At 42.3% G+C, this 27,548-nt stretch overlaps 1 protein-coding gene across 4 annotated transcripts in view; it reads right to left on the bottom strand.

Moving 5' to 3' along the window:
• lad1 (ladinin 1) overlaps positions 1–27,548 on the bottom strand; it is an 86,856-nt gene that overhangs the window by 46,135 nt on the left and 13,173 nt on the right. For 3 of the 4 annotated variants that reach the window (XM_033042468.1, XM_033042469.1, XM_033042470.1), the window contains exon 3: positions 799–927. In XM_033042468.1, coding sequence (XP_032898359.1) covers positions 799–927 — 129 coding nt within the window. Of the gene's footprint in view, positions 1–798; positions 928–22,247; positions 22,484–27,548 lie in introns of those variants that run through there. The other variant, XM_033042471.1, reaches the window with a different exon arrangement.

Genomic DNA, 27,548 nt, shown 5'->3' with positions numbered 1-27,548 from the left:
CTATCTATCTATCTATCTATCTATCTATCTATCTATCTATCTATCTATCTATCTATCTATCTATCTTTCCCCCCTAACCTCATTCTCCTGCCTTCTCCCCATACCCCTGACACCTGTACTAATCAAGAATCTATCTATCCTCAGAACTGAGATGAGGAGACTTTTCTTATTCCTGTGTGGTGAAGTCTTTGGGCATCTCTGACCCAGATGGCTGTAAATGCACGTTGCTAAGTATATTGATGTCAAGAACAAGAATTTGTTTTGGACTCTCAGGGAAAAATATTGTCTGATGTTCCAATGAGGGACATCCCTCCTTCATCTGAACACTGAGATTAGTTTAGAGTTTAGAGATACTATGTGGGAACAGGCCCTTCGGCCCACCAAGTCTGCGCTGATCAATGAACATCCGTCCACTGGTTCTATCCTACCCACCCAGGAGAATTTTTGGAGGCCAATTAACCTACAAACCCATATGTCTGGGTGTGGGAGGGAATTGGAGCAGAGGTCACAGGGAGAACATACAACTTCCTCCAGACAGCACCCAAGGTCAGGATCAAACCCGGATTTATGGCACTGTGAGGCAGCAACTCTACCACTGCGCCACTGAGAAGTACAGGCCCGTCCTACTTCACCAGATGTAAGTTAGTGCCAATGATCTTTGTGAGTTGGAATGTGAAGAGCGATTGTCTCTGATATTATTGAACGCTGGAACGCTTTGCATTTTAAACACTGTCCTAGCTTGCTCCCAAGTTAAACCAATTTTATTATTTAATGCAAATCTAATGACAGTATTTGTACCTGTTTTCAGATGTATGTTGCTCTTCAGCAGCAGCCTCAGTATCCGTTGATGACGTGTGCATCCGGGACCGGCGCCGACGAGCTTTCTCAAATTCCTCATCGTCCTCCATTGATCTCTGCCTTGCCAGACTGGAAAACATACAATAACCAGTTTACCTGATGAAGCCCTTGCTGTAAAGGGATGCTTGAAAATCAACTTAGCGCTTTGCCGTTTGTTCCTATGTTGAAATCCATTGGGAATAGTGGGGCAAGTGGGACAGAAGCTTGAACGCACGCACCACCAGACCAAGGAACTGCTTCTTCCCCTCACTTATTAGACTTCTGAACAGTCCTTCCATAAGTTAGGATACTGTCTGATTCTCTTCTACCCCATTGTGGACACTGGACTTTGTTCATGCAGCTGATGTGCTACAATGCTGACAACTATATTCTGCTCTCTGTATCTTCCTCTTTGCTCCATCTATTGTACTTGAGTTCGACTGTATTTATGAATGGCATATCAGATCTGTTTGGGTAGCATTCAAACCAAAGTTTTTCACTGTATCTTGGTATACATGACAATAATAAACTTAAACCTAAGTTAACCTACACACACACACGCATCCATCAACCTTAATAAAAAAAAGGGTGGCATGGTGGCGCAGTGGTAGAGTTGCTGCCTTACAACACCAGAGACCCGGGTTTGATCCTGACTACTGGTGGTGTCTGAATGGAGTTTGTATGTTCTTCCAGTGACCTATGGGGTTTTCTCCAGGAGCTCTGGTTTCCTCGCACATTCCAAAGTCATACAGGTTTGCAGGTTAATTGGCTTGGTAAAATTGTGAATTGTCTCTAGTGTGTGTCGGATAGTGTTAATGTGTGAGGATCGCTGGCTGGTGCAGACTCGGTGGGCCGAAGGGCCTGTTTCTGTGCTGTATCTCTAAACTAAACTAAACTAAAAAATCCTAAATTATTTAAATTAGTATTCTTTCCAACAATGTTTACATTTCACTTTTGCCGAATTACAATTCCAGTAAGGTTCATTCATTTAATTCCATACAGCTCTGGTCAGCGTAGACACGGTGAGCTGAAAGGCCTGTTTCTGCACTGTATCTCTAAACTAGACTAAACTAAACAAATAATTCCTCTATCTCCAGAAGATATTGACTACAGTTTGCACCAGCTTTCAAGCCAACCGTCGTTATGTGCCGAGTCATTAATTGCCTGGTTGTTTCCAGCCTTGTCATTATTTAGCTTGGAATGAACTGATGGAGTTTGGCATGAACTCCATTAGTTCACACTAAGCCCACTACCCTTACCACTAGGAAGGTTCAAGAGCAGTTGACAATGGGATCATCACCACCTGCAGGTTGTCCTCCTAAATTGCAAACAATCCTCAAAGTGGAAATAGAGCAATATTGATATTTGGTTTAAATCCAGGAACATCCCACCCAACAGAAAGTAGCAAAATCTTCATCTGCATGGTAGAAGTAGTTTCAGCGGGAGACTATCATCCCCTTCCTAAGAGTAATCGTGGATCGACAATAAATCCTGGCTTTGCCAGCATCATTCATATCATATCAATTGCATTTTTTTAAACCTGCAAATTAAACTGGTCATTCATCACATTTATCATTTATCAAAAGGTGGAAATAACTCATGGTGATATGTATTTTAATATAAGATAGGCACAAATGTTGGAGTAACTCAGTGGGACAGGCAGCATCTCTGGAGAGATGGAATGGGTGAAGTTTCAGGTCGAGACCCTTCTTCAGACTCGACCCAAAACATCACCCATTCCTTCTTCCCAGAGATGCTGCCTGTCCTGTGGAGTTACCCCTGCATTTTGTGTCTATCCGTGTTAAACCAGCATCTGCAGTTCGTTCCTACACATATGTATTTTAATATACGCAGGTATGAAATGCAGTTTACGGGATATTGTTATTGTATGCTTGATTCTGTTGTAAGCTTCAGGGCACAGTAAAGTTACTTCCACCTCCAAAGGTATCTGGTGGGGCTGTTCTATGTACTGAAAGTGAACAGCAATCCTTTCTAGCACAGCAATTAATATTTTTCAGGGAAAAAAAGATACAAAGTGCTGGAGTAACTCAGTGGACCATGCAGCACCTCAGGTGAAAATGGACAGTGACATTTCAGATCGGGACCCTTCTTCCGACTCACTTTCACTTCCACTTTCACATCAGAACTTCTTCCTTCATTTCATTACCCAACACTTGATTCTGTTCATTTGTCAAAATCCTCATCTATGTCTTGTCCATTCCAGTAAATTCCTGGACTTCCTCCAATGTAAAACTTGATGTCATCTCAAACTCTGCTGTTAGCATCCTAACTGATATTGTCCTGTTCAGAATCAACCCTCCGTGCACTGATCTAAGTGGGTCCTAGTTAAACCACATCTCAGAGTTAAAATTCTAATTTTTATCTACATTTCTCTCCCCTCCACTGCTTTACCTCTTTTAATTCTATAATCTTCCCCATCTCTACAGTCTTTCAAGGTATCTCTATTCCTCCATTTTTGGGTCTCTTTTATTCCTCCAATTCTGGTCTAATGTCTGGATTTTAATTTGTTCACCACCGGTTGGCGCCAACAATGGCTGCCTCGCCGACAGTCTGTCTGTCCCTTCTTTGTTGTTTTAATAGTATGTGTTAAATGTATGTTTTTAGTATTATTTAGCTTGTTTTATGTGGGGGGTGGGGAGGGGGGGTTTGGGGAAAACTTTTTTCTAATCACTTACCTTGACGGAGATGCGATTTTTTTTTCCGTATCGTATCTCCGTCCGCACGGCGGCCTAACATCGAGGAGTTGGCGGCTTCTGCTAGAGACCGACCAGGAGCACCAACCGCGGAAGCCTGCGGGACTTAACATGGTGGAGCTCGAGATCCCTTGGCCAGGGATCGACCTCGGAGCTCCAACCGCAGAGCCTGCAGACTTTAACATCGTGGAGCTCGAAGTCCCTGGTTAGAGACCGACCGGGTGCTCCAAGCCGCAGGGCTTCGATCACCCCGACGCAGGAACTTCAATCGCCCCTACGGATGGTTCAACTGCCCCGACCGTGAGAGAGTAAAGTGAAAGAAGATTGGACTTTATTGCCTTCCATCACAGTGAGCAATGTGGGGAATCAGCTGTGGTGGATGTTTATGTTAACTTTTATGTCGTTGTGTGTGTGTGTCTGTTGCTTTTTTTTGTATGGCTGTATGGTAATTCGCATATCACTGTACCTTAATTGGTACACGTGACAATAAAAGTCATTTGAAACCTTTGAACTACCAAGACTTTTAACTCCGCAAATCTTTACATAAATCTTGTGGCCTCTCTTTCCTCCTTTGAGGGACTTTTTCTAACCTAACTCTCTTTTGCCTTGTACGTAGTTATGAGGATCGTGAAACTCCATTTAGAAAGGTTCCTGTGAAGCCCCTGGGAATCTTTACTCTTTCAGGAGTGCTTCTTAATCATGTTATTGTCGCTCACATTATGAAATATGTAATTTACAGCTGCCCCAGACACACGGAATTGGCAAGAGCAAGGCAAGGTGTGGCCTTGAGTCACCAAGAACAGGTAAATCCTGGTTTAATCCCATAGCTCCGTGCTCTCTAGTGGAGACAATACGAGTGTTGTTCCCATTTCTGTCTTTTATTTTATTTTAGTTAAGTTTAGAGATTTAGATTAGAGCAGCGGGCCAGGACACTCCCGGCAAGCAGGCCAGACTCGTGGCGCGGGCCCACGACGGACGACTTGCTCGCCGCGGTCAGAAGAACGCCCGCCGCAGACCCATGATAGAAACATAGAAACATAGAAAATAGGTGCTGGAGTAGGCCATTCGGCCCTTTGATCCAGCACCGCCATTCAATATCATCATAGCTGATCATCCAGAATCAGTACCCCATTTCCGCTTTTTCCCCATATCCCTTGATTCCCTTAGCCCTAAGAGTTAAATCTATCTTTCTCTTGAAAACATCCAGTGAATTGGACTCCACTGTCTTCTGTGGCAGGGAATTCCACAGATTCACAACTCTCTGGGTGAAAAAGATTTCCTCATCTCAGTCCTAAATGGCCTACCTCTTAATTCGTAAACTGTGACCCCTGGTTCTGGACTCCCCCAACGTCGGGAACATTTTTCCTGCATCTACCCTATCCAATCTTCTCAGAATTTTATGTTTCTATAAGATATCCTCTCATCCTTCTAAATTCCAGTGAATACAAGCCCAGTCGACCCATTCTTTCATCATATGTCAGTCCTTCCATCCCGGGAATTAACCTGGTGAACCCACTCTGCACTCCCTCAATAGCAATAATGTCCTTCCTCAAATTAGGAGACCAAAATTGCACAGAATACTCCAGGTGCTGTCTCACCAGAGCGTTGTACAACTGCAGTAGGTCCTCCTTGCTCCTAAACTCAAATCCTCTCACAATTTCACTGCCTTCTGTACCTGCATGCTTACTTTCAGTGACTGATATACAAGAACACACATGTCTCATTGCACCTCCCCTTCTCTTAATCTGACACCATTCAGATAATAATCTGCCTTCCTGTTCTTGCGACATTATCTGAATGGTGTCAGATAGCGGAGCTGCCCGGTATGCCCGGCTCGTCCACCACAGACTCCGAATCGACACCGAGCCACTGGTGTTGATGGGGACCGCTCTGCCGAGTGCAAGGAGGGACCGAGATTGAGGGGGATAGCAGTAGGGGGGACCTAGATGGGGGCCACCGTGAACCATAGGGGAACTGGCATGGTGGGGTGGGGATGGCGGGGGGAGGGGGGGTATGGGGAAAGGGGCTGCTCCCATGTGCGGTGGCAGTCAGCAGATAGGACTGTTCGGTATTTCTGTAACTTTGTCATCGCTAACACATGGTGACATTTGCGTACTACCTAGGTTGCATGCAAAATAAAGCATTTCACTTTATCTAGGTGTCCTAGGTATATGTGACAATAAAGTGTAATTCATTCAGATACAGCACAGAAACAGGCCCTTCGGCCCACCGAGTCCACGCCGACCAGTGATCCCCGCACACTAACACTATCCAACACACACCAGGGACAATTTGAAATGTTACCAAAGCCAATTTACCTACAAACCTGTAGGTCTTTGGAATGTGGGAGGAAACTGGAGCACCCGGAAAAATCCACTCGGTCACGGGGAAAACGTACAAAATCCACACAAAATCTCCTGTGGTCAGGATCAAACCTGGGTCTCTGACACGTGCAACTCTACCATTGCATCACCATGTCACCCGAATAAAGGAGAAAATGATTCAAGATTCCTATCCCTAATCACGATTCTATAGCTAATGATGTAGAAAATGAACTGAGAGATTCAATTGAAAATTGTACCCGAAATATAATAGTCCCTTCTCTGTAGACCAGAGATTCTGCCAATATTCAGTAAACAGGTTTAATGAATTCCCTTGACAAAATGTTGACTTTCATAGGACTGTTAATTCCCAATGACAGAACTCCAGCAAGTGCATATCAGTCACTCAATATTAATATATTGTACATAAAAAATATGATAAGCATAGATAGGGTAGACAGTCAGACCCTTTCTCCCAGGATGGAAAGATCCAGGATGGAAGACATTTCACTGTACCTTGGTACACATGACAATAAACTAAACTAAACTAAACTAAATTTGAACGAGAAGTAGGAGAAGAGGTTTGAACTCAGTATCAGGAAGCAAAGAACCAGCTCTTTAATCTCCCAATTTACCCCTTTTTAACGTGAACCATCCTTAAATTTAAGCGACCACAACTAAAGCCAACTGATGTAAAATGTAGCTTGAGAGAACCAGTGCACATTCAGATTGAAGAAGCACATTTCAAGTATAACAATTGTTCTTATCACAATTAAAATCTAGCAGGTAAAGCCACCATACATGAAGATAATACTAGAGAATGTTACCATGGAAACATATTGCCCAGGGAATTCTGTGTTGAACATTTTTTAATTTTGTTGTTGAACCATAGTACTTGTTCTATTTGACTGTCGCAATGAACTTTGATATTTCATTTTGTACATCTGTTGGGGTTGGCCAGAAATCATAAGGTTTAATTGGGGTAAATTCAGCTTCTTCATGGCTGCATCGCTTAATTTAAACAAGATGTACCGCATGGACCCTTTAATTTACTTTAGTTAAATAAATCAGTCTGAAGAAGGATCTCGACCCAAAACGTTGCCTATTCCTTCACTCCATAGATGCTGCCTCACCCGCCGATTTGCTTCAGCTTTTTTGTCTATCTCTGCTTAAGAGTGGTGAATAAACCTCTGCTTAAGTGGTGAAATATATAATTGAATTAATAAAATATTAATAATCTTTTATCTGAAAATAATTGACTGCCCAATCATTGTACACAATTTTGTAAACCAGATTAAAAAATGTTTTAATTAAATGCATGTCATGTTTATTTACATTTATGTTTATTATTGTCACATGTGATATCCAATTGAAACAGATAAAACTATACATAAATACATTCAAGCCAAACACAAGTACAAAGTAGATTGACGAGAATGATAGCAGAGTGCAGCATTGTAGTATAACAGGTTCAGGGAAAAAGTCCAATGTTCACAATGACGTAGGTCGGAGGTTGCTCAGGTTTCTATTAAATGTTTCCTCCAATGCCAATGTACGGAAACTTTCTGGACCAATCTACATGCGATGCCACTTTCAAGGAAGTATGTACCAGCATTCCTAGATAACTCAGCTCCATTACACTCCCCAGGGCCCTGTCATTCATCGTGTAAGTCTTCCTGGTTTGACTTCCAAAAATGCAACACCTTGCATTTATCTGCATTAAACTCCATTAATGTAATTTAAAAGACATTTGGACAGTTACATGGATATGAAAGGTTTAGATGAATATGGGCCAAATGCAGGCAGGTGCGACTAGCATAGACGGGGCACTTTGGTAAGTTTTGCAAGTTGGGCCAAAGGGCCCATTTCTGTGCTGTATGACTTTGACTCTATAACTAAACCTAAGCCCACTTGCCCAACTGATCATGTGACATGTGTCCTTTTATATACAGCAGGCAGTCTTTGACATTGGTCAAGGTGACATTGTGTCTTTGACCTTGGTCAAGGCAATCATTTACTGCTTAACTCTCACCTTCAATACCCTCACTGAAGAGGCAGAGAGATACCCCAGAACTATAGCATGTCTCTCGGGTAATGAAGGGCATGCACAATTTACTCCCAATGTACTGATTCCACATGTAACCCCGACACAAGGAACTGCAGATGCTGGTTTACAAAAGAAAGACACAAAGTGCTGGAGCAACTGAGCGGGTCAGGGAGCATTTCTAGAAAACATGGATAGTTGATGTTTCAGGTTGGTTCTCTTCTTCAGACTAAACAAGGATCTGAAGAAGGATCTTGACCCAAAATGTCACCAATCCATGTTCTTCACAGATGTTGTCCGTCCTGTTGAGTTACTCCAGCACTTTATGTCTTTTGTAACATGTAACGTAACTGGTTTTAATATAAACTGATGCAGGCAGAGGTCACGTAGAGGGATTTTAAATAAACTACAGAATATCAGCATATTGTATGTCTGAAAAAGAGTTCTGACCCAAAACGTCATTAATCCATGTTCTCCAGGGATGTTGCCTGATCTGCTGAGTTACTCCAGTACTTTGTGTCTTTTTTTGTAAACCAGTATCTGCAGTTCCTTATTTCAGCAAATCATCAGCTGCTTTACAATATCAGGAAAAATCAACAGCAAATAACTGCTTTTTTTGTTTATCATAACTGGTGTTTGAAAATGTGAGGTCTGTACTGTGATGGGTGAGTGCTGGTATATACAGTATGGTTTAGACTACAAATAATTATCAAAGGTGGAATGAGCCAATACTTGAAGGAATGCATGCAGCTGGAAGATTCACTGATACTGTATATGGGTAAGAGTTCATTCGGAACAAGCAAAAGATGAAACAGATCAAAACAATTCCGATTGTAGGTCACCAACATATTTACAGTATGCATCAGAACTGTCCCCTGCCCATTGGATTACTTTTACTGCATGCATGTGATCTTGCAGCTATAAATTCACAATACTTTAATCTCATGATATTTCAGATATTTTCAGCGGCACAATGGTGCAGCAGTAGAGTTCCTGCCTTCAATCCTAACTACCCGTGCTGTCTGAACTGAGTTTGCACGTTCTCCCGGTGACCGCGTGGGTTTTCTCCAGGTGCTACGGTTTCCTCCCACATTCCAAAGACGTGTGGGATTATAGATCAATTGGCTTCTGTAAATTGTCCCTTGTGTGTAGGATAGAACTAGTGTATGGGTGATCGATGGTCAGCGTGGCATCAGTGTGCCAAAGGATCACGCTGTATCTCTAAACTAAACTAAACTAAACTATACCAAACTAAACTAAATTTTGTTATTCGAGGATTCATAACTAACTTATAAAGAAACAAATGCGCTATCCAGTCATAAAATACTGTAAAAGCTACAAAGCACTGGAGTAACTAAGTGGGTAAGGCAGCATCTCAAACTGCCTGATCCACTGAATTACTCCAGTAATTTGTGCCGTGTTTGTCAAGCAGCACAAGTCCCTTGTGTTTCCATATAATAAACGTTTATTGTGGTGGGAGAGAATGTCCATACTTTAGATTGTTTATGCATGGAGATACAACATGGAAACAGGTCCTACGGCCCACCGAGTCTACACCGAACATTGTTGACCTGTTCACACTACTTCTACGCTATCCCATTTTTTATCATCGACTTCTTGCACATTAGGGACAATCTTACAGAGGCTGATTAACCTACAAACTCGCACGTCTATGGGATGTGGGAGAAACCGGAGCACCTGGAGGAAACCCACGAGGTCACACAGAGAATGTGCAAACTCCACACAGACGGTTGGTATCAAACCATGGACTCTGGTGTAGTGAGGCAGCAGCTCCACCAACTGCACTGCTAGGCCACCCTCAGCATTATTTGATGGTAATACCCAAGGTGTCAAAAATGCAGAATAATGAGCTAATTCATCCGATATCCTTATAAAGTCAGTTGGGACATAAAGCAAGAAGGGACTGAACACAATGATTGAAAGATTCTCCCCTTTTTGGCAACCCCAAAAGACAGCTAAACAGCTGGTGAGAAGACAGACAAGGAAAATATATTTGTCGGCTGCGCATCTGTTACAGGTTTTACCAGCCTCTTCCAGTTTGCATTCTCAGCATCAGATGTCGTCAACCATGCTGTTGGTCTCCAGACTCAGTGATGCATGACTGTTCATTGCTCGTGAATAAGTAACAGAGACTGGAGTCGTCTACACTCATGGTTGTCTCAATATGCTTATTTGTGGTTCCACAGAAACTTCTAAACAACGAATGAGCGACTGAGAGATTCAGCAAGTTCCAGGAATAATTTTCAGCAAGGTTACTAAAAACATACCAATTAAATCCTAACATAAAACTATGAGACATAAGAGCAGGATTAGGCCATTCGGCCCATTGAGTGCTCCACCATTTGACCACCTATTTTTCAGTCTCAATGCCATTCTCCTGCCTTCTCTCCATAATCCAGTTGGTAACCAGAGTGGTGAATCTGTGGAAATAATTGCCACATGCAGCTGAGGAGGCCAAGACAAAGGATGTTCTTAAGGCAGAGGTTGACAGATTCTTGATTAGTAAGGTGGTCAGGGGTTATGGGGAGTAGGCAGGAGAATCGGGTTGAGAGGGAAAGATAGATGATGGAATGACGGAGTAGACTTGATGGGCCGAATAGCCTAATTCTGCTCCTAAAACTTATGAACCCTTGACTCCCTTACTAATTAAGAAAGACATCCTCCTTCTTTTTCTCATTGCTATTGCAGACTTTAATAATATTCCCAATAATTGCACTTTGTCAAATATGAGGTGGTTTTATATTCTTCATAATTAGTTTAATGGGAAATACATTCAAGACCAGCATTTCGCCCATTAGTTTGGTTTAAGTTCTTACATATGCTGGAGCTCAGATGAGCCTTTCCTCACCAATTTAGTGAGAATATGGTACATTTCCATTTTCTCTGTTTGGACAGCTATCTGGCTGAGTGAATGGTTTGACTTTACTTCAACTTGCCTTACACTTATTCCATTGAAATGTACAGAAAGGAAACTGAGTAGGTTCTTTGAAGAGAAAGTGATTAGATTACACCCCATACAGTGGCAGGATTGTGAGAAACTAAGATTCATCATCATTCCATGAGGCTTCCTGTACTTAAACTTGCAATGACATGCTTCAGTATGACAGGTTTGGATACGGTAGACAAAAGAAAGCTGTTCCCATTAACTGGTGCTACAAGGACATGGAGATACAGATTTATGACTCTTCAACAATGGATCCAAGGAGGTTATTAAGAAGAACTTTATCCTGGGGTGTTAATGGATTGGAAGTAGATGCCTGTTATAGTGCAAGCAGAAATGACTAAGGATTCCAAAAGGAAATCGGAAATGCACCCGAGGGAAGTAAATATATCACACGTCTCTTTTGGTGATGGAATGAAGGAATGGGCCTGTGATCTGCCTTGCAGAGGGTCAACATGGAATTGAAGGGCTGAATATCTTTAGTTCAGAGATACAGCATGGAAGCAGACACTTCAGGCCACCAAGTCTATGCCAACCACCAATCGCCGATTCACTCTACTTCTATGCTATTCAACTTTCGTATCCACTCGCTGCACACAAAGAGCAATTTTACAGAGGCCAGTTAACTTACAAACCCACATGTCTTTGAGATGTGGGACGAATCCGCAGCACATGGAGGAAACCCACGCAGACACGGAGGGAATGTTCAAACTCCACACTGGCAGCACCCGAGGTCATGATCGATCCTGGGTCTCTAGTGCTGTGAAGCAGCATTTCGCTGTGCTGCCCCTGACCCTATTAATCCTATACCTTTTGCACATTGTAGAGCATGTCTTTGGGACCCACGAGAAATAATGGTGAAATGAACCGGAATTTAACATTGACAGCAAGGCTTCAGCATAACAGTGCAAACAATTTCAGTCCCTGTTAAGAATTTAGATGGTATATCAATCACTGGTCTGTTTCATGACATTGATTGCCATGGCATGGATTATCCAGTCTTTTTACCTTCACCAAAAATATTCTTCATTCATGACACACCTGGGGATGCTGAGGTTAATATGTTTCCAGCATTGCTAAATTGGTATAAATAATAGAAAACATTTTCTGATATTTTTCAGTTATGTGTATTGTTTTGCAGTCTTATAAAAGTGATCAAGGCACATTCATTCCACGCAGTTAGGGAAACTGAGGGGGCAGTTTCTTCTTGTACATGATTGGGATGTGCCAAATAAGCGGAAGGTATCACAGGAAATGCATTGCTTTCTTTAATCAAACTTTGACACCTGATTTGTTTATGTCAAAACGGGGGGAGAACAATGGAGGACCTGACACGGGATACTTGTAACTTCATCAGCGCCCTTTATGTGGTGACTATTTGCATAACTTGGGTATGCAAGCAAAGATTTTCACTGTGACTTGTAACATGTGACAATAACGTATTGGTTCATTCATTCATTCATTCATTCATTCATTCATTCATTCATTCATTCATTCATTCATTCATTCATTCATTCATTTAATGTATTGTATTGTATTGTAATCTCTATATTGGATCCCCTTCTATTTTTCACATTGGCCCAAGTTGTTCTAAAGATGGCTATTGACACGAAGATAAGATGTCTTGCAAATGCGGGAAGGCCCTGCTACTGTGAATGTTGGGGCCTCCATCTTGTTGTGGTAGGGATGTTAGCGTGTGCTAAGATCCTGAGATTTAAGATCCTGAGATTTAAACTGTCTGGAGGCAGGCAGATTGAAGGGGAGGTTCCTGACAAAGCATGCCCCAAGAAGAAGATCTCAACGGTGACGTAGGTGGAGGATGGTGACTGGGAAGAAGGAAGAAGGCTGCAGCAAGGAAAGATTCTCAACCCTTGTGGACGCCATGCCATTACAACTGGGTCTGTCTCCATCAAGGCTGTCCGTGCACCAGTCTCCCTACATTAAAAGATGTCATCTACCTTGAATTGCACACCATCTACAGAAAGGACCCACCAGAAGGATCATCACACTCGTCTTCGAGTGATCATTGATTAGGCATCTAGTAAAGCAGATGGAGAGTAAAGCAGAAACAAGATTGGTATTGTCCCAGTGAAACATTTTAATAAAGGCATTGTGTTCCTGAACTGCACATGCCAAAAATTCACAAATAATGATCCCAGACAAAATGGAAATAGACACCTCATCTCCATCAGAAGGGCAGGGATCTTCCTGTTTTTGCATTGCCACACACTGGCGTGTATGTACATGTATGTGTACAGAGCATGCCAACAGTTTCTAGGTTAACTAAAACATGAAGCATCAAAAATCAACAGCAGCAAAAATCTTCAAGATTTCAGGACAGTAAATGGAAAATGTTTACAAGCATGCTGGCTGAATTATGGTATTAGCTGTAAAGATAGGTCCTACATGGTTGTTTTCTCTGAAGTCTCACAGGTTTAAACATCATCGCTTTTAATCTGAAAAGGCAGGCTTTTAGTTATGTTGAAATGAAGTTCTTAAATCAGCTACGTCAGCAAAGTTATAAAATCAAACATCTAATGAAAGGGTGTTTTGTAGGGGGGATGAAGTCATCAACCTCAGAGCCAGGTTTGGCCAAGCTGTGTCTCTGACCCTGGGTCAGGCTCCAGGTTGGAACTTTGTCATTCTTCCACCTGGCCTTTCATGTGCAGTACCGATGGGGCGATGAATTGTCAGGATTCTCGTCTTTCAGCTAAAATGGTCAAAGGATATCCTGCCTGCTGATTCATTTGAACATATATATATCTTTTAAATCCCACAGTACATTGTAAAAATAATTATGTTATGGCCAACATTATCTCTGAACCAACACCATTGACAATAATTTAATTGATCACTCAACAACTTGTTTTTTTTGTGGCTATCACCCCATTCATATTTTCGATCTGGCACAAGTCTGTGCAGCATTTTAATATTAATTCTTTTGGCACTTTCACCAAACCAAACTCTACCAACTTCAATTTGAAACGTGTTGGTTGAATTATTGATTAATCCATTTGGGGTGGAGACTTGGCTGGTTCATAAGTAGACACAAATTGCTGGAGCAACTCAGTGGGTCAGGCAGCTTCTCTGGAGAAAAATAATAAGTGTCGTTTTGTGTTAAGGCCCTTCTTCGGTCTGAGAAGGGGCCTGACCTGAAAACGTCACCTATCCTTTTTCTCTGGAGATACTGCCCGACCCGTTGAGTTACTACGGCACATTGAGTGTAACTTTCGAATAAACCAGCATCTGCAGTTTTTTATTTCTACATTCTGGTTTATAAGTACCTTCACTTAATTCGCAAATGTTCTACTTTTGATTTCAAGATTCCAGTGGGGCACTAACTGATGTATCGATCCCATCCAGTGTCTTTATCAATTGAACTCATCACTCCTCACTCTTCTAAACTCAGGAGAAGATAAGAAAATACTACAAAACCTACTCAAATTTAACATCAATATTAATAGATGTTATACACTATTATGTCTTTATCTTGGTCCGACGCTTAAAACTAAAAGTTATACATTCCTGTGTAATCATTGTCATATATCAATCCCTTTGAGATAAAAAAACAGTATTACATTAGCTTTTCTTGGTTATTGAACTACTTCTTAACAATGTGAAGGTAGAGTAGATTAGTTTAACACGGCATCATGTTAAGGGCCTGTCACACTATGTGATTTTACCCAAGAGCTCTCCCGAGTTTAAAAAAAAATCAAACTCGTGGTAAGCACGTAGAATGTACGTAGTGGGTACGTCGGAGCTCGGGATGTCTCTTAGCGGCTCGTAACGCTAACGGCAGGAACTCGGGAAACGCGGTAAGCTCGTGAAGTTTTTTCAACGTTGAAAAATGTCCACGAGAGCCCCGAGTACCTACGAGCGGCTATTACCGTAATTGTCCGAGTTCGAATCAGGGGAAACTCGGGAGAAATCTTGAATTACCTCGTACAGTGGGACAGGCCCTTTAGGCACAGACGTTATGAACCGAAGTACCAGTTCCTACATTAGACATTAGACTTTAGAGGTACAGAGATACAACATGGATAAAGGCCCTTTGGCCCACCGAGTCCATACTGACCAGCGTTCACCCTGTACACCAACGCCAATCCTACACACTAGGGAATTTTTTAATGAAAGCCAATTAACCAACAAATCTGCACGTCTTTGGAATATGGGAGAAAACCGGAGCACCCGGAGAAAATCATGTACGGAGTTTTACGTTCCCCGTACAGACAGAACCCGGAGAACGTAAAACTCCGCACAGACAGAACCCGTAGTGAGGATCGAACTGGTGTCTCTGACGCTGTGAGGCAACAACTCTACTGCTGCACCACCGTGCCGCTACCATGCTGTACTATGTTCTCTGCCCTATGTAATGTATCCTGGTGGGAGAATTAGCATAAAGTCAAAGACACAATTTTCCATTCTGGAAAGACCCATATCCCTAAGACAGTGAATGCCATGGTCACCTTGACAGTTAATAATAATGCAATTCTCAGTCTGTTCTGAGTTTGTAGATACATTTGGAATTTCTGCCAGTTCTCGGTGTGAATAACTTTGCTAAAATACACATATTCCAAAAACTGTTCTTCAATGCATGTAAGGCGATTCCTCTCTGTAAGCCATGGCCTGTAGCTGAGAGTCCTTTGCACCATGCTTTTTCCACACTCTCCTAGCAGCTTATTGCAAACTCAACTAACTTTCAAAGAGAATCCCTTCTACACATCACATCTAGAAGAAAACACAGAGTGCTGGAATAACTCCGCGGTTCATGCAGCATCTCCGGATGACATAGAAGATAGACATAAAAAGCTGGAGTAACCCAGCAGGTCAGGGAGCATCTCTGGAGAAAAGGAATAGGTGACATTTCAGGTCGAGACCCTTCTACTTTTCCAGGCCCAAGTTCCCTCATCATTACTATCCAATCCCTCTCGACCTATGTCCAAAGCACCTCACACAGCCTTTGTCTTTTCAATGACTTACATTTTCCAGGCCCCCGTTCCCTCTTCTTTGCTACTTCCTACTTTCTGGATAACAGTTTGGATTGGGACGCTTCTTCAAACCAGAAGAAACAGGTTGGTGTAGTAGCCTTGATTTGGCCAAAATACGTCTTTTAACATTCTCTGAAGACTGGATATTAAAGAAACGTGGTATGCATTTACAGACTCATGGCAGCAGTCAGAAGCAATCAACCAACTTCTAGTTTGTGCATGATTAATTTCATTAAATAACACCAGTAGGGGGTCTTTCCTGTGGCCAAACATGTGCCCAACCATGCGTGGTTAAGCACTGCATGCTGATTGATGCCTGGTCAGCTTCTCTGCACACCACGAGCCAGCTTTAGTGTACTTGCTAATGCCTACACAAACATGGTATCTGACCAGACTCTCACCACAGATGGGTGCGCTTGGCATTGATCTGGCACTCATAAGGTCATAAGGTCATAAGGTCATAAGGTCATAAGGAATAGGCCCATCAAGTCTACTCCGCCATTCAATCATGGCTGATCCGTCTCTCCCTCCTCACCCCTCACTCCGAGTGTCCCAAAGTACACATGGTACACAACCAAATTTTGTGCCCCTATTTAATGTTCATTTAAAATTAAATATGTCTAATAGCTCAATCCAATTTCAAATTGGCTTGCCGGAACACCCCAGTCAAGGGAATGGACAGATGATGTTTTGGTTGGGACCTTTCTTCACGCTGAATTGGCCTAATATATTTGTGTTCATTAAAATCAACTTGAGTGTTTACTGTGCATTGTTGGTTTCTCTTGGATGTCTGTGGATTATACATCCAAACCCTTTCAAGATCCTTCTGCGAAGATATTGTAAGTTATCAACTTCCTCGATATTCATGAAAGGTCCTGAAATGTCACCCATCTTTTCCCCCAGAGATGACGCCTGACCCGTTGAGTTACTCTATACTTTGTGTCTACATGCTTTTAAAATATTTATTTCTCAGGAGACTTATACATCAAACCATTTTTTTTTACATTGATGGGTTTGGAAGATTTATTTTTAAACATCTATGGTGCTAACACGAAAAAGATTAATTTTCACCATATATTTTCTATCCATAACATTTCTTTGCAGACTTTTACTTCTTCTTATTGATTTTTAACAAAATCTAGTTTAGTTTAGTTTAGTTTAGTTTAGTTTAGTTTAGTTTAGTTTAGTTTAGTTATATAGTGTGGAAACAGGCCCTTTGACCCAACGAATCCATGATGGCCATCGATCACCCGTACACCAGTTGTATGTTTTCCCAGTTTTGCATCCTACACACTGAGATCAATTTACAGAAGCCAATTAACCTACAAACCTGCATGTCTTTGGAAGGTGGGAGGAAACCAGAGCACCTGGAGAAAATCCTGAGGTCACAGGGAGATCGTGCAAACTCCTTACAGACAGCACCCGAGGTTAGAATCAAACCCGGGTCTCAGGCACTGTGAGGCAGCAGCACTAATACTGCATCACTGTTCAATTCTGACATGTGGAAAAAAATATCACCTCAGATCTGAACACAGAAAAATCTTTAGGTATTCAAAGAAATACTTAAAGGGCAGCAGGATGGTGCAGCAGAAGAGTTGATCCCTTATAGTGCTTGCAGCGCCAGAGACACGGGTTCTAACCCGACTACAGGTGCTGTCTGTAAGGAGTTCGTACGTTCGCCCCGTAACCATGTGTGGTTTTTTTTAGATCTTTGGTTGCCTCTCACACTCCAAAGACGTACTGGTTTGTAAGTTAATTGGCTTGGGTTTGTGAGCTTGGTATAAGTGTAAATTGTCCCTAGTATGTGTAGGATAGTGTTTTGTGTGGGGATCGCTGGTCGGCGTGGACTCGGTAGGCCGAAGGGCCAGTTTCGGCCTTGTATCTCTAAACTAAACTAAGCTAAAACATTCAAAGGAAATATCCACTTAATTTTATGCATGAAGGCCTTCATTTGGACTAGTAACATGTCATTGTACAGGGTGTAGTTTTCTGTAGCCACTCAAAGGGCTGCTGCTATCATATCAGCCATTGCCTGTTTATTTCTTGAAATAAAAAAGAAAATGAAAACCGATCAGGGAACTAGAGTAAGGTAGACACAAAATGCTGGAGTAACTCAGCGGGACAGGCAGCATCTCTGGAGAGGAGGAATGGGCGACGTTTCGGGTCGAGACCCTTCTTCAGGCTGATGTCTCGGGAGTGGGCTGGACAGAGAAAGAATGTAGTCAGAGACAGTAACACTGGCGGGAGAACTGGGAAGGGGGAGGGGATGGAGAGAGAGGGAAAGCAAGGGCTGTTTGAACTTAGAGAAGTTGATGTTCATACCGCTGGGGTGTAAGCTGCCCAAGTGAAATATAGGGTGTTGTTCCTCCAATTTGCGCTGGGCCTCACTCTGATAATGGAGGAGGCCCAGGACAGAAAAGTCAGATTGGGAATGGGAGGGGGAGTTAAAGTGCTGAGCAACCGGGAGATCAGATAGGAAAGCAGACTGAGTGGAGATACTCAGAAGCTAGGGTAATTTTATAATGCAGACGGTAATCACTGTAAAATACTTGTATGTTATCCAATGTATTCAGGATAGCACCTTGTTATAATATCAAAATATCAAATTATAATATCAATTGGCTACAAGATTTTTGGCTAATAAGTACTTCACCCATTATGCAAATATAGTTATCAGATAACAAATTTACCAGCCCTTTTTTTTGTTTATTTTCTATTTGTGTTCTACAGGGAGAGTATCACTCTAACATTAGTTTAATTTAAAGATACAGCTTGTTAACAGGCCTTTCGGCCCACTCAATCCGCATCAACCAGTGATCACCCACCCATACGCCAGCTCTATGCTACAAATTAGGGACAATTTACTGAAGCCAATTAACCTCCAACCCTGCACATCTTTGGAATGTGGTAGGACACCTGAGCACCTGGAGAAAACCCACACGGTCACGGGGAGAATGTACAAACTCCGTGCAGACAGCACCCGTAGTCAGGATCGAACCTGGGTCTCTTGTGCTGCAAGGCAACAACTCTATTGCTGCACCACTGTGCCGCCCTGCATTCTAGAAATGTGACAACTTCATGTCTTGAAGCATGGGAAACTCTTGAACATAAACATGCAATACATCATGTGTTTCATGATCATCGGATGCCATGCAAGTTTACTTTTGAATGATTTGCATTGATTTTATTACTTTGATTTGATTTTGTTTATTTTCCTTTAGTTCGTTACAAATTCTGCAACTTCACATGGATTTGTTGAATGCCAATGCGACTGAACCAAAATGAAACCAATTATTGGATCAACCTAATTAAAGATACTTAAAGCAATTAAATTAGGTTTTGTATTGTTCGCTTGAGTAACTGGCTCCTTCGTTACAATTGAGCAAAACCCTCCCTCAGAAACCATGCCTGCAGTCAGATTACATTTTAATTCAGAAGCTACTTGTACTAAGAGATCATTCCATCTCCATATATTTTTGACTGAATCTGTTTACTTTGAGTAATTAAGACCACTATTCCATACACCATTCATATAATTTCTTTACACAGGTATGAATATCCCTCTATTGATCACACAAAACACCTTGTAAATTCAGCACGTTGAAACACCACAAAATGGATCCACACCCATATTTCTTTTCACCTTGAAGGTAGTAGCAATCTGGAAGAGAGAGAGAGAGAGGGAGAGAAGGGAGAGGGGGAGAGAGGGAGAGAGAGATAGAGAGAGAGAGGGGGGGAGAGGAGGTGAGAGAGAGAGGGGGGAGAGAGAGTGAGAGGAGAGGGGAGAGAGGGGGAGAGGGGGAGAGGGGGAGAGGGAGGGGGAGAGGGGGAGAGGGGGAGAGAGGAGAGAGAGAGAGAGAGAGAGAGAGAGAGAGAAAAAATAAATAAAATAAATGCAAATGCTGGTTTACAAAATGCTGGTGGAATTCAACAGGTCAGGCAGTATCTCTGGGGAACATGGTTAGGTGACGTTTCAACTCAGGACCCCTAACTATCTGGATGACTGCTTATGTGGGGCAGTACTGGCACAGCGGTAGAGTTACTGCTTTACAGCGCCAGAAACCCGGGTTCGATCCTGACTACGGGTGCTGTCTGTATGGAGTTTGTATGTTCTCCCTGTGGCCGTATGGGTTTTCTCCGAGTGCTCCAGCTTCCTCCCACACTCCAAAAGCGTACAGGTTTATAGGCTTTGGTAACATAATTTAGCTTGTCCCTAGTGTGTAGGATAGTGCTATGTATGGGGATCGCTGGTCAGCGTGGACTCAGTGGGCTGAATTGCCTATTTCCGCGCTGTACCTCTAAAAAAAATCAGCAAAGGCTAATATTAACAACCATGTGTGGATAAATGGGATACCTATGGATGGGGGCTTGATGGTCTCCCTGGACATGGTGAGATATTGCACTTGTTTATGTGTTGTTGGCACCAAACCATTACAGATCATTGTCAATGCCCTCTTACAAATTGAGTTCCATCACTTCTTGTGCAAGGTGGATTAAAAATTATAAAGAAAAGCAAGTGACATTTGAACTACAATATCAAAATCTAAATGTCAATCTGAAGGGAGACAACTACAAATCTGCATGTCTTTGGGATGCAGGAGGAAGTAGGAGCTGGAGGTGGAAATCCACCCTGTTAGCGGGAGAACATGCAAACTCCACACAAACAGCAGGAGTTAACTGCACCAACTCGGGAAGGAATGTTCTATTCCTGGAAACAGCAATCCTCTTCCACTTCAACCACACCACAACTTTGATTCTATTTGCCAAACATAATTGTGCTATCTGTACACATAACCACATTTCACAGTGTGGTGTATTGACAGAGGCAAAGAACATAGAACAGTACAGGGCAGGAACTGGCCCTTTGGCCCACAATGTCCATGCCAAGTTAAACTAATCTCCTCTGTCTGCACATGATCCATGTCCCTCCATTCCCTGCAGATCCATGAGCCTATCCAAAGGCCTATAAATGCCCCTTAAATGTATCTGATGAGATATAAAGGAAATATAGCATCATTTAATTACATAGAAAATAACCTAATTTAAAAGGCAGCACAGTGGCGCAGCTGATAGAGCTGTTGCCTCAGCTCCAGAAACCGTGACCATAAACATAGAAGCAGAATGAGGCCATTCAGCCCATCATGTCTGCACTGCCATTCAATAATGGCTGATCTATTTTTCTCTCAACCCCATCTGCCACAAATTCGGGTTCAGTCCTGGCCTCAGGTGTTGTCTGTGTGGAGTTTACTGGTTCTCCCTGTGACCACGTGGGTTTCCTCCAGGTGCTCCTGTTTCCTCCCAAATCCCCAAAATGTCCAGATATGTAGGTTACTTGGCCTCTGTAAAATTGTCCCTAATCTATAAGGAGTGGATACGAAAATTGGATAACATAGAACTAGAATCAACAGGCAGAGAATCTATGGGCAGAAGGGTCTGTTTCCATGCTATATATCTAAACTTTAAACTAAACAGTTCATCTATCAATTCAGTGACTTAATAAGGATTATTTCAAGTTGAGTTGCAAAAATATGTATGCAAATATAGTCTATATTGTTTTTGAATTCACATTTAGTTTAGAGATACAGCACAGAAATAAGCCTTTCCAACCATTGAGTCCATGTCAACCATTGATCACCCACTCACACTCGTTCCATGTTATCGCACTTTCCCTACATATTAGGGGCAATTTACCAGAAGCCCATTCACCTACAACCCCGCACGCCTTTGGGATGTGGGAGAAAACGGAGCACCCGGAGGAAACCCATATGATCACGGGGAGAACGTGCAAACTCCACACAGTCAGCACCCAAGGTCAGGATCAAACCCCGGTCTCTGGCTCCATGAGGCAGCGGCTCTATCAGCTGTGCCACTGTGCTGCTCATTTCCCAGAGCATGAGTTCCAAAAGTAAATTCAACATTTATGGTGTTCAGTAATTCCATGACCAAGAATTGAGAGGGTAAAAAGGCTTGTTTGAGCTTATGGTACACAGAGTAGCCATTGCAAGATAAACAGTTTATATAGTCCTCAGGCAGTTGATCAACTTCAATGGAAACCTGTAGTTTTAGGTACTTAAAAAATCATACAGTTAAGTTCTTCAACTATATTTTGTTATTTTGACATTAGAGTACTCACTTGCTGAAGTATTTTTTTTTTAACCCTACGTATCTGATATTCTGCCAACCTGTTGGTTTTAAAATGCAGATCAGACTTAAAATGCTCATTCAGAGTTTTAATTTTCTTTACATTGTAACAAACTAAAAGTGACTGAACTTGTTTTTTCACTTTTTACTTCTCAACAATTTGTCCTGTGAAGCTCAAGTGTTAATACAAGCGCTGATACGGAAGTAATCAGGGTGATTGATATTAAAATAGACACGTACCTGGACAGAGCACTCCAATTTTTCTTCTTAAATGACATTTTGCACCCTCAAGGTTTGATAGTTTCGTACCTACAAAAGCTCCAGTGTTAGCTTTTATATTGTTCCATATAGTTTAACAAGTGCAGAATGCGGAAATAAACTTTCTTCACTGTTTCTCATCAACTACATAGTATTTACCTAGTTAGTGAAATGCACTTCACCTCCCCTGCTGTGGAGTCACGTGCTTTCTCATAGGTTATGTGGCATACTGTAAATCACCTATTAGCTGCACCACATAAAATCTGAATTTATAAAAGCAATATATTGAAATTCTTGAACAAAATCCACTTAACTTTAGACTTTAGAGCTACAGTGCGGAAACAGGCCCTTTGGCCCGCCGATCACCCAGTACACTAACCTACACACACTAGGGACAATTTTACAACTTACTCAACCCAATAATCTACAAAGCTGCACGTCTTTGGAGTGTGGGAAGAAACCGCATCACCTGGAGAAAATCTACGCTGTCACAGGGAGAATGTACAAACTCCATACAGACAGCGGCCGTAGTCAGGATCGAACCTGGGTCTCAGACACATGTTCATATATTTTAAAATAATAATATTAATTAATAGATTATTGTTGGCTCATGATATAACTGGTAGAGCTGCTGCTTCACAGCGCCAAAGACCCGTGTTCGATCCCAACCTCGGGTGTTGTCTGTGTGGAGTTTACATGTTCTGCCTGTGACCCCGTGGGTTTCCTCTGGGTGCTCCGGTTTCTGTGCACATCCGAAAGACTTACGTGTGTGTGAGTTAATTTCCCCCAGTGAAAGTGAAATTGGGATAACATAGAAATAATGTGAATGGGTGATCAATGGTCAGCATGTACTCGGTGGGCCGAAGGGCCTGGTCCTGTGCTGCATCTTTTGATCAATCATAAATTAATTATATTTTAAATAATTTTAAAATGTCGCTGGAATTCTGTGGAATTCTCTGCCACAGAAGGCAGTGGAGGTCAATTCACTGGATGTATTCAAGAGAGAGTTGTATATAGCTCTTAGGGCTAACTGAATCATGGGATATGGAGAGAAAGCAGGAACAGGATACAGATTCCTGCTCAAAGGGCCGAATGGCCTACTCCTGCACCTATTTTCCATGTTTCTACGTTTCTACTGCTGCCCCTACTGCAATGGGAATAGTGTGTTAACTGTCAATATATCAAAATAACTGGCACACCTACTCCACAGTGTTAGATTCTATGAAGAAAGACACTAATGACTATTTATCATTTTGCTTTCAGGGTAAGGAACTGCAGGATGTATGAAGTCATCCTTGTTTACGTTTTTCCAAAATCCGTCCACACTGTAGATTATAAAGAAACAGAGAGTGAAGATGGGTGTGAAAAATTGCAGCAGGAACTTGATCAATTGGCCAGGTGGGCTGAGGAATGGTTGATGGAATTCAATACAGTGAAATGTGGGCTGTTGCATTTTGGGAAGTCTAACATGGGCAGGACCTGCACTGAATGGTAGGGCTCTGGGGGAGTGTTGTAGAGCAGAGGGATCTAGGTATCCAGGTGGTACACAAAATTGCTGGGGAAACTCAGCGGGTGCAGCAGCATCTATGGAGCGAAGGAAATAGGCGACGTTTCGGGCCGAAACCCTTCTTCAGACTCAGGTATCCAGGTGCATGGTTCCTTGAAGGTGATGTCACAGGTTGATAAGGTGGTCAAAAGGGATTTTGGCACATTGGCTTTCATCAGGCAGAGTATTGAGTATAGAAGTAGGGAGGTCATGTTGCAGTTATGTAAGACTTTGGTGAGGCCGCATTTAGAGTATTGTGTTCAGTTCTGTGCACCATGTTATATGAAGTATGTTGTCTAGCTAGAAAGGGTACAGAAAAGATTTACGAGGATGTTGCCAGGACTAGAAGGTCTGACCTATAGGGAGAGGTTGAGTAGGCTGGGACTCTATTCCTTGGAGCGCAGGAGGATGAGGGGTGATCTTATAGAGGTGTATAAAATCATGAGAGGAATAGATTGGGTAGAGCAACAGTCTCTTGCCTAATGTAGCTGAATCGAGGATCAGAGGACATATGTGGAGGAAAAGATTTAATAGGAATCTGAGGGGTAACTTTTTCACACAAAAGGTGTTTGGAACAAGCTGTCAGAGGAGGTAGTTGGGGCTGGGACTATCCCAATTTTTAAGAAACAGTTAGACAGGTACATGGATAGGACAGGTTTAGGGGGATATGGACTAAACGCGAGCTTAATTCCTAGACTTAATAACCTACAGATTCCCTTGGATAGATTTATATTTTTGTATGCAACACGCAGGAGTTAAATCAAATTGGATTGGTCTTTTAGGAAGTCTATGAGGTACTCAAGCAAGGAGACATCTAGAAGTACATCCTAGTATCTAATGTGTAGGAAAGAACTGCAGATGTTGGTTTTAACCGAAGATAGACACAAACTTAGCGGGACAGGCAGCATCTCTGGAGAGAAGGAATGGGTGACATTTCGGGTCGAGACCCTTCTACAGACTGATGTCATGGAAGAGGGAGATACATAGATAAGGAAGTGTCAGGTGTGAAAGCAGGACAAAGGGAATGGACATCAAGGAAAATGTGGAATAGATTATTGTTAGCTGGGAGAAGGTAACAACAAACCAAACAGAGACAGTTAGACTGGTCGGAGAATTGGGAAAAGGGAGGGATGGAGAAAGAGGGAAAGTAAGGGTTACTTGAAGTTAGAGAAGTCAATGTTCATACCGCTGGGGTGTAAGCACCCCAAGTGAAATATCTAATGATGTTCAGTACATGTTTGGACAGATGTGACCTCGTAAGAACATATGTTATTCATACAGAAGCATGTGTTCACAAGGCAAGTGTGACTTGCTACCATGTCAACAGCTGGTCCCCATCTATGGCCTTGGAGTCAAGTGTAGGGAATTTTCCATTGGTAATTCCCCATTAAGTTTTCAACACAATTCACTGCAACCACCAATTTAGTCCTAGAAAATTGTCATAAAATGCATCTCATATGAGGCTGTTCAGGACGCCATTAGAGTACCGTCTGAAAATCCAAATTCCACATCTATTCTGTGATATAAAGGGAGTTTGCACCAACGATGAGCTGCATGTTATTCTGCTCATTCGAAAACATATGATCCATTCATAGGAGGTGAACGTCACTGGCAAGATTAAGATTAATTCACCTCTCAGAAAAAAACTGTCATAAGTAATTGACACACAAAGGATTACAGTCAGACTTGCAGTGTTTACCCATGAAACAAGAATTTTGCATTACAATCTACAGGCAAAGTGAATGAGACTATTTCATGGTAACATTGTTGAAGAAAAAAATATAGGTTAGAAGATCACAGTATATATTCAGCACATTGGCCTTCAACCGTCAGAGTATTGAGCATAGAAGTTGGGAGGTCATGTCACAGTTATATAAAACATTGGTGAGGTCACATTTGTAGTACAGCATTCAGGTTTTGATCAAAAACCTCTTTTTGCCCCAGAGGAATTAGGTTTAGGTTGAGGGGGAGAAGATTTAATAGGGACATGAGGGGTAACTTTTTCACACAAAGGGTGGTGGATGTACGGAATGAGCTGCCAGAGGAGGTAGTTGAGGCAGGCACAATCACAATATTTAAGAGAGATTTCAACATGTACTTGGATAGGACAGGTTTAGAGGGATATGGGCCAAATGCAGGCAGGTGGGACTAGTGCAGATGGGGCATGTTAGGCAGTGTGGGCAAGTTGGGCTGAAGAGCGTGTTTCCACTCTGTAAGATTCTATGACTTTATGACTAAGAAAAAGGAATTTCAAATCGCTTTTCAGTGTGTTAGAAGGTTGGGTGGAGGAGGAGGAGAATAAACTTTTACATTAGACTTTATACCTTAGAGATATAACATAGAAACAGGCCCTTTGGCCCACTGAGTCTACGTCGACCAGCGATCTCCCCATACACTTGCACTATCCTACACACATGGGACAATTTACAATGTACAAAAGCCAATTAACCTTCAAACCTTTATGTCTTTGGAGTGTGGGAGGAAACCGGAGCACCCGGAGAAAACTCACGCAGTCACAGGGAGAATGTACACGCTCTATAGAGACAGCACCCGTAGTCAGGATTGAACCCGGGTCTCTGGCGCTGTAAGGCAGCAATTCTACGCTGCGCCACTGTGCTGGCCCCAAGTTTGACTTGTTTATCACATGAGAAGATAGACACAAAATGCTGGAGTAACTCAGTGGGTCAGGCAGCATCTCTAGAGAAAAGGAATAGGTGACGTTTTGTGTCGAAAGCCTTCTTTGGTCTGAGAATCAGGAGGGGGAAGGTGACGAGAGATATGAAAAGGTTCAGATCAGAGCCAGCAAGGCTCCAAGTTTGTCTTTATTTAGATGAAGCCCCCACTCTCTCCCCAAGATCCCGTTCCAAATGGAACACGCTGCCAGCAGTCAAGTCTGGAGAACCTGATCTCAGTGTTGCAAGCAGTTCAATTAACTCACACGAATGGTCAAAGTCAATGAATGCAATCTCAAATGTCACATCCATTTAGCCTCAGCCTCTGCTCAATTCACGACACCTCCACCACTCACCCACTACCAGGTACTGTTAACTCATCCTTATGAATGTGGCTTGAGGTTTTCCACACAAAGAAACATCCCCACAGATCTGCTGGCAAAATAGTAAAACAATAGTACTTTATATTAGGTATATATGCTAAACAGAGAAAATGTACTTGGTGCTTTTAGATTTCTGGAGGTGTTTTTTTCAAATAGTGTATTTAGTCTGCTGACCTATTCTATTCTTCCATGGAATGTGTGTATAAGTGGCCTGAATGACAATCAAAAAGCAAATCTGGGTAAGTAAAAAAATGTGTGAAGAAAGTGAGTAGAATTTGGAGAAATAAAAATAAAGTTTTTGCCAGAAATTATTAAATGAAAACCACAACTATCGTTGCTGCAGACTTGTCATTTCTGTGGTAACCAATGTGAACAAAGATGGCTGAAGCAAATGGTGAGCATTAGCTAGACCAATCCAGGTATTGACCCAGCATGTTTTGGGAACAGCTCCATCCAAGACCGCAAGAAATTGCAGAGAATTGTGGATGCAGCCCAGACCATCACACAGACCAACCTCTCATCCTTTGACTCCATTTACACTTCACACTGCCGCAACAAGGCCACCAGCATAATCAAGGACGCACCGTACCTCAGCCACTCCCTCTTCTCCCCTCTCTCATCAGGCAACAGGTACAGAAGTGTGAAAACGCACACCTCCAGATTCAGGGACAATTTCTTCCCA

Source organism: Amblyraja radiata, chromosome 24 (assembly GCF_010909765.2).
Source record: "Amblyraja radiata isolate CabotCenter1 chromosome 24, sAmbRad1.1.pri, whole genome shotgun sequence".
NCBI lineage: Eukaryota > Metazoa > Chordata > Chondrichthyes > Rajiformes > Rajidae > Amblyraja > Amblyraja radiata.
Note: the sequence above shows the minus strand (reverse complement) of the source record. Positions and strands in the feature narration are given on the sequence as shown.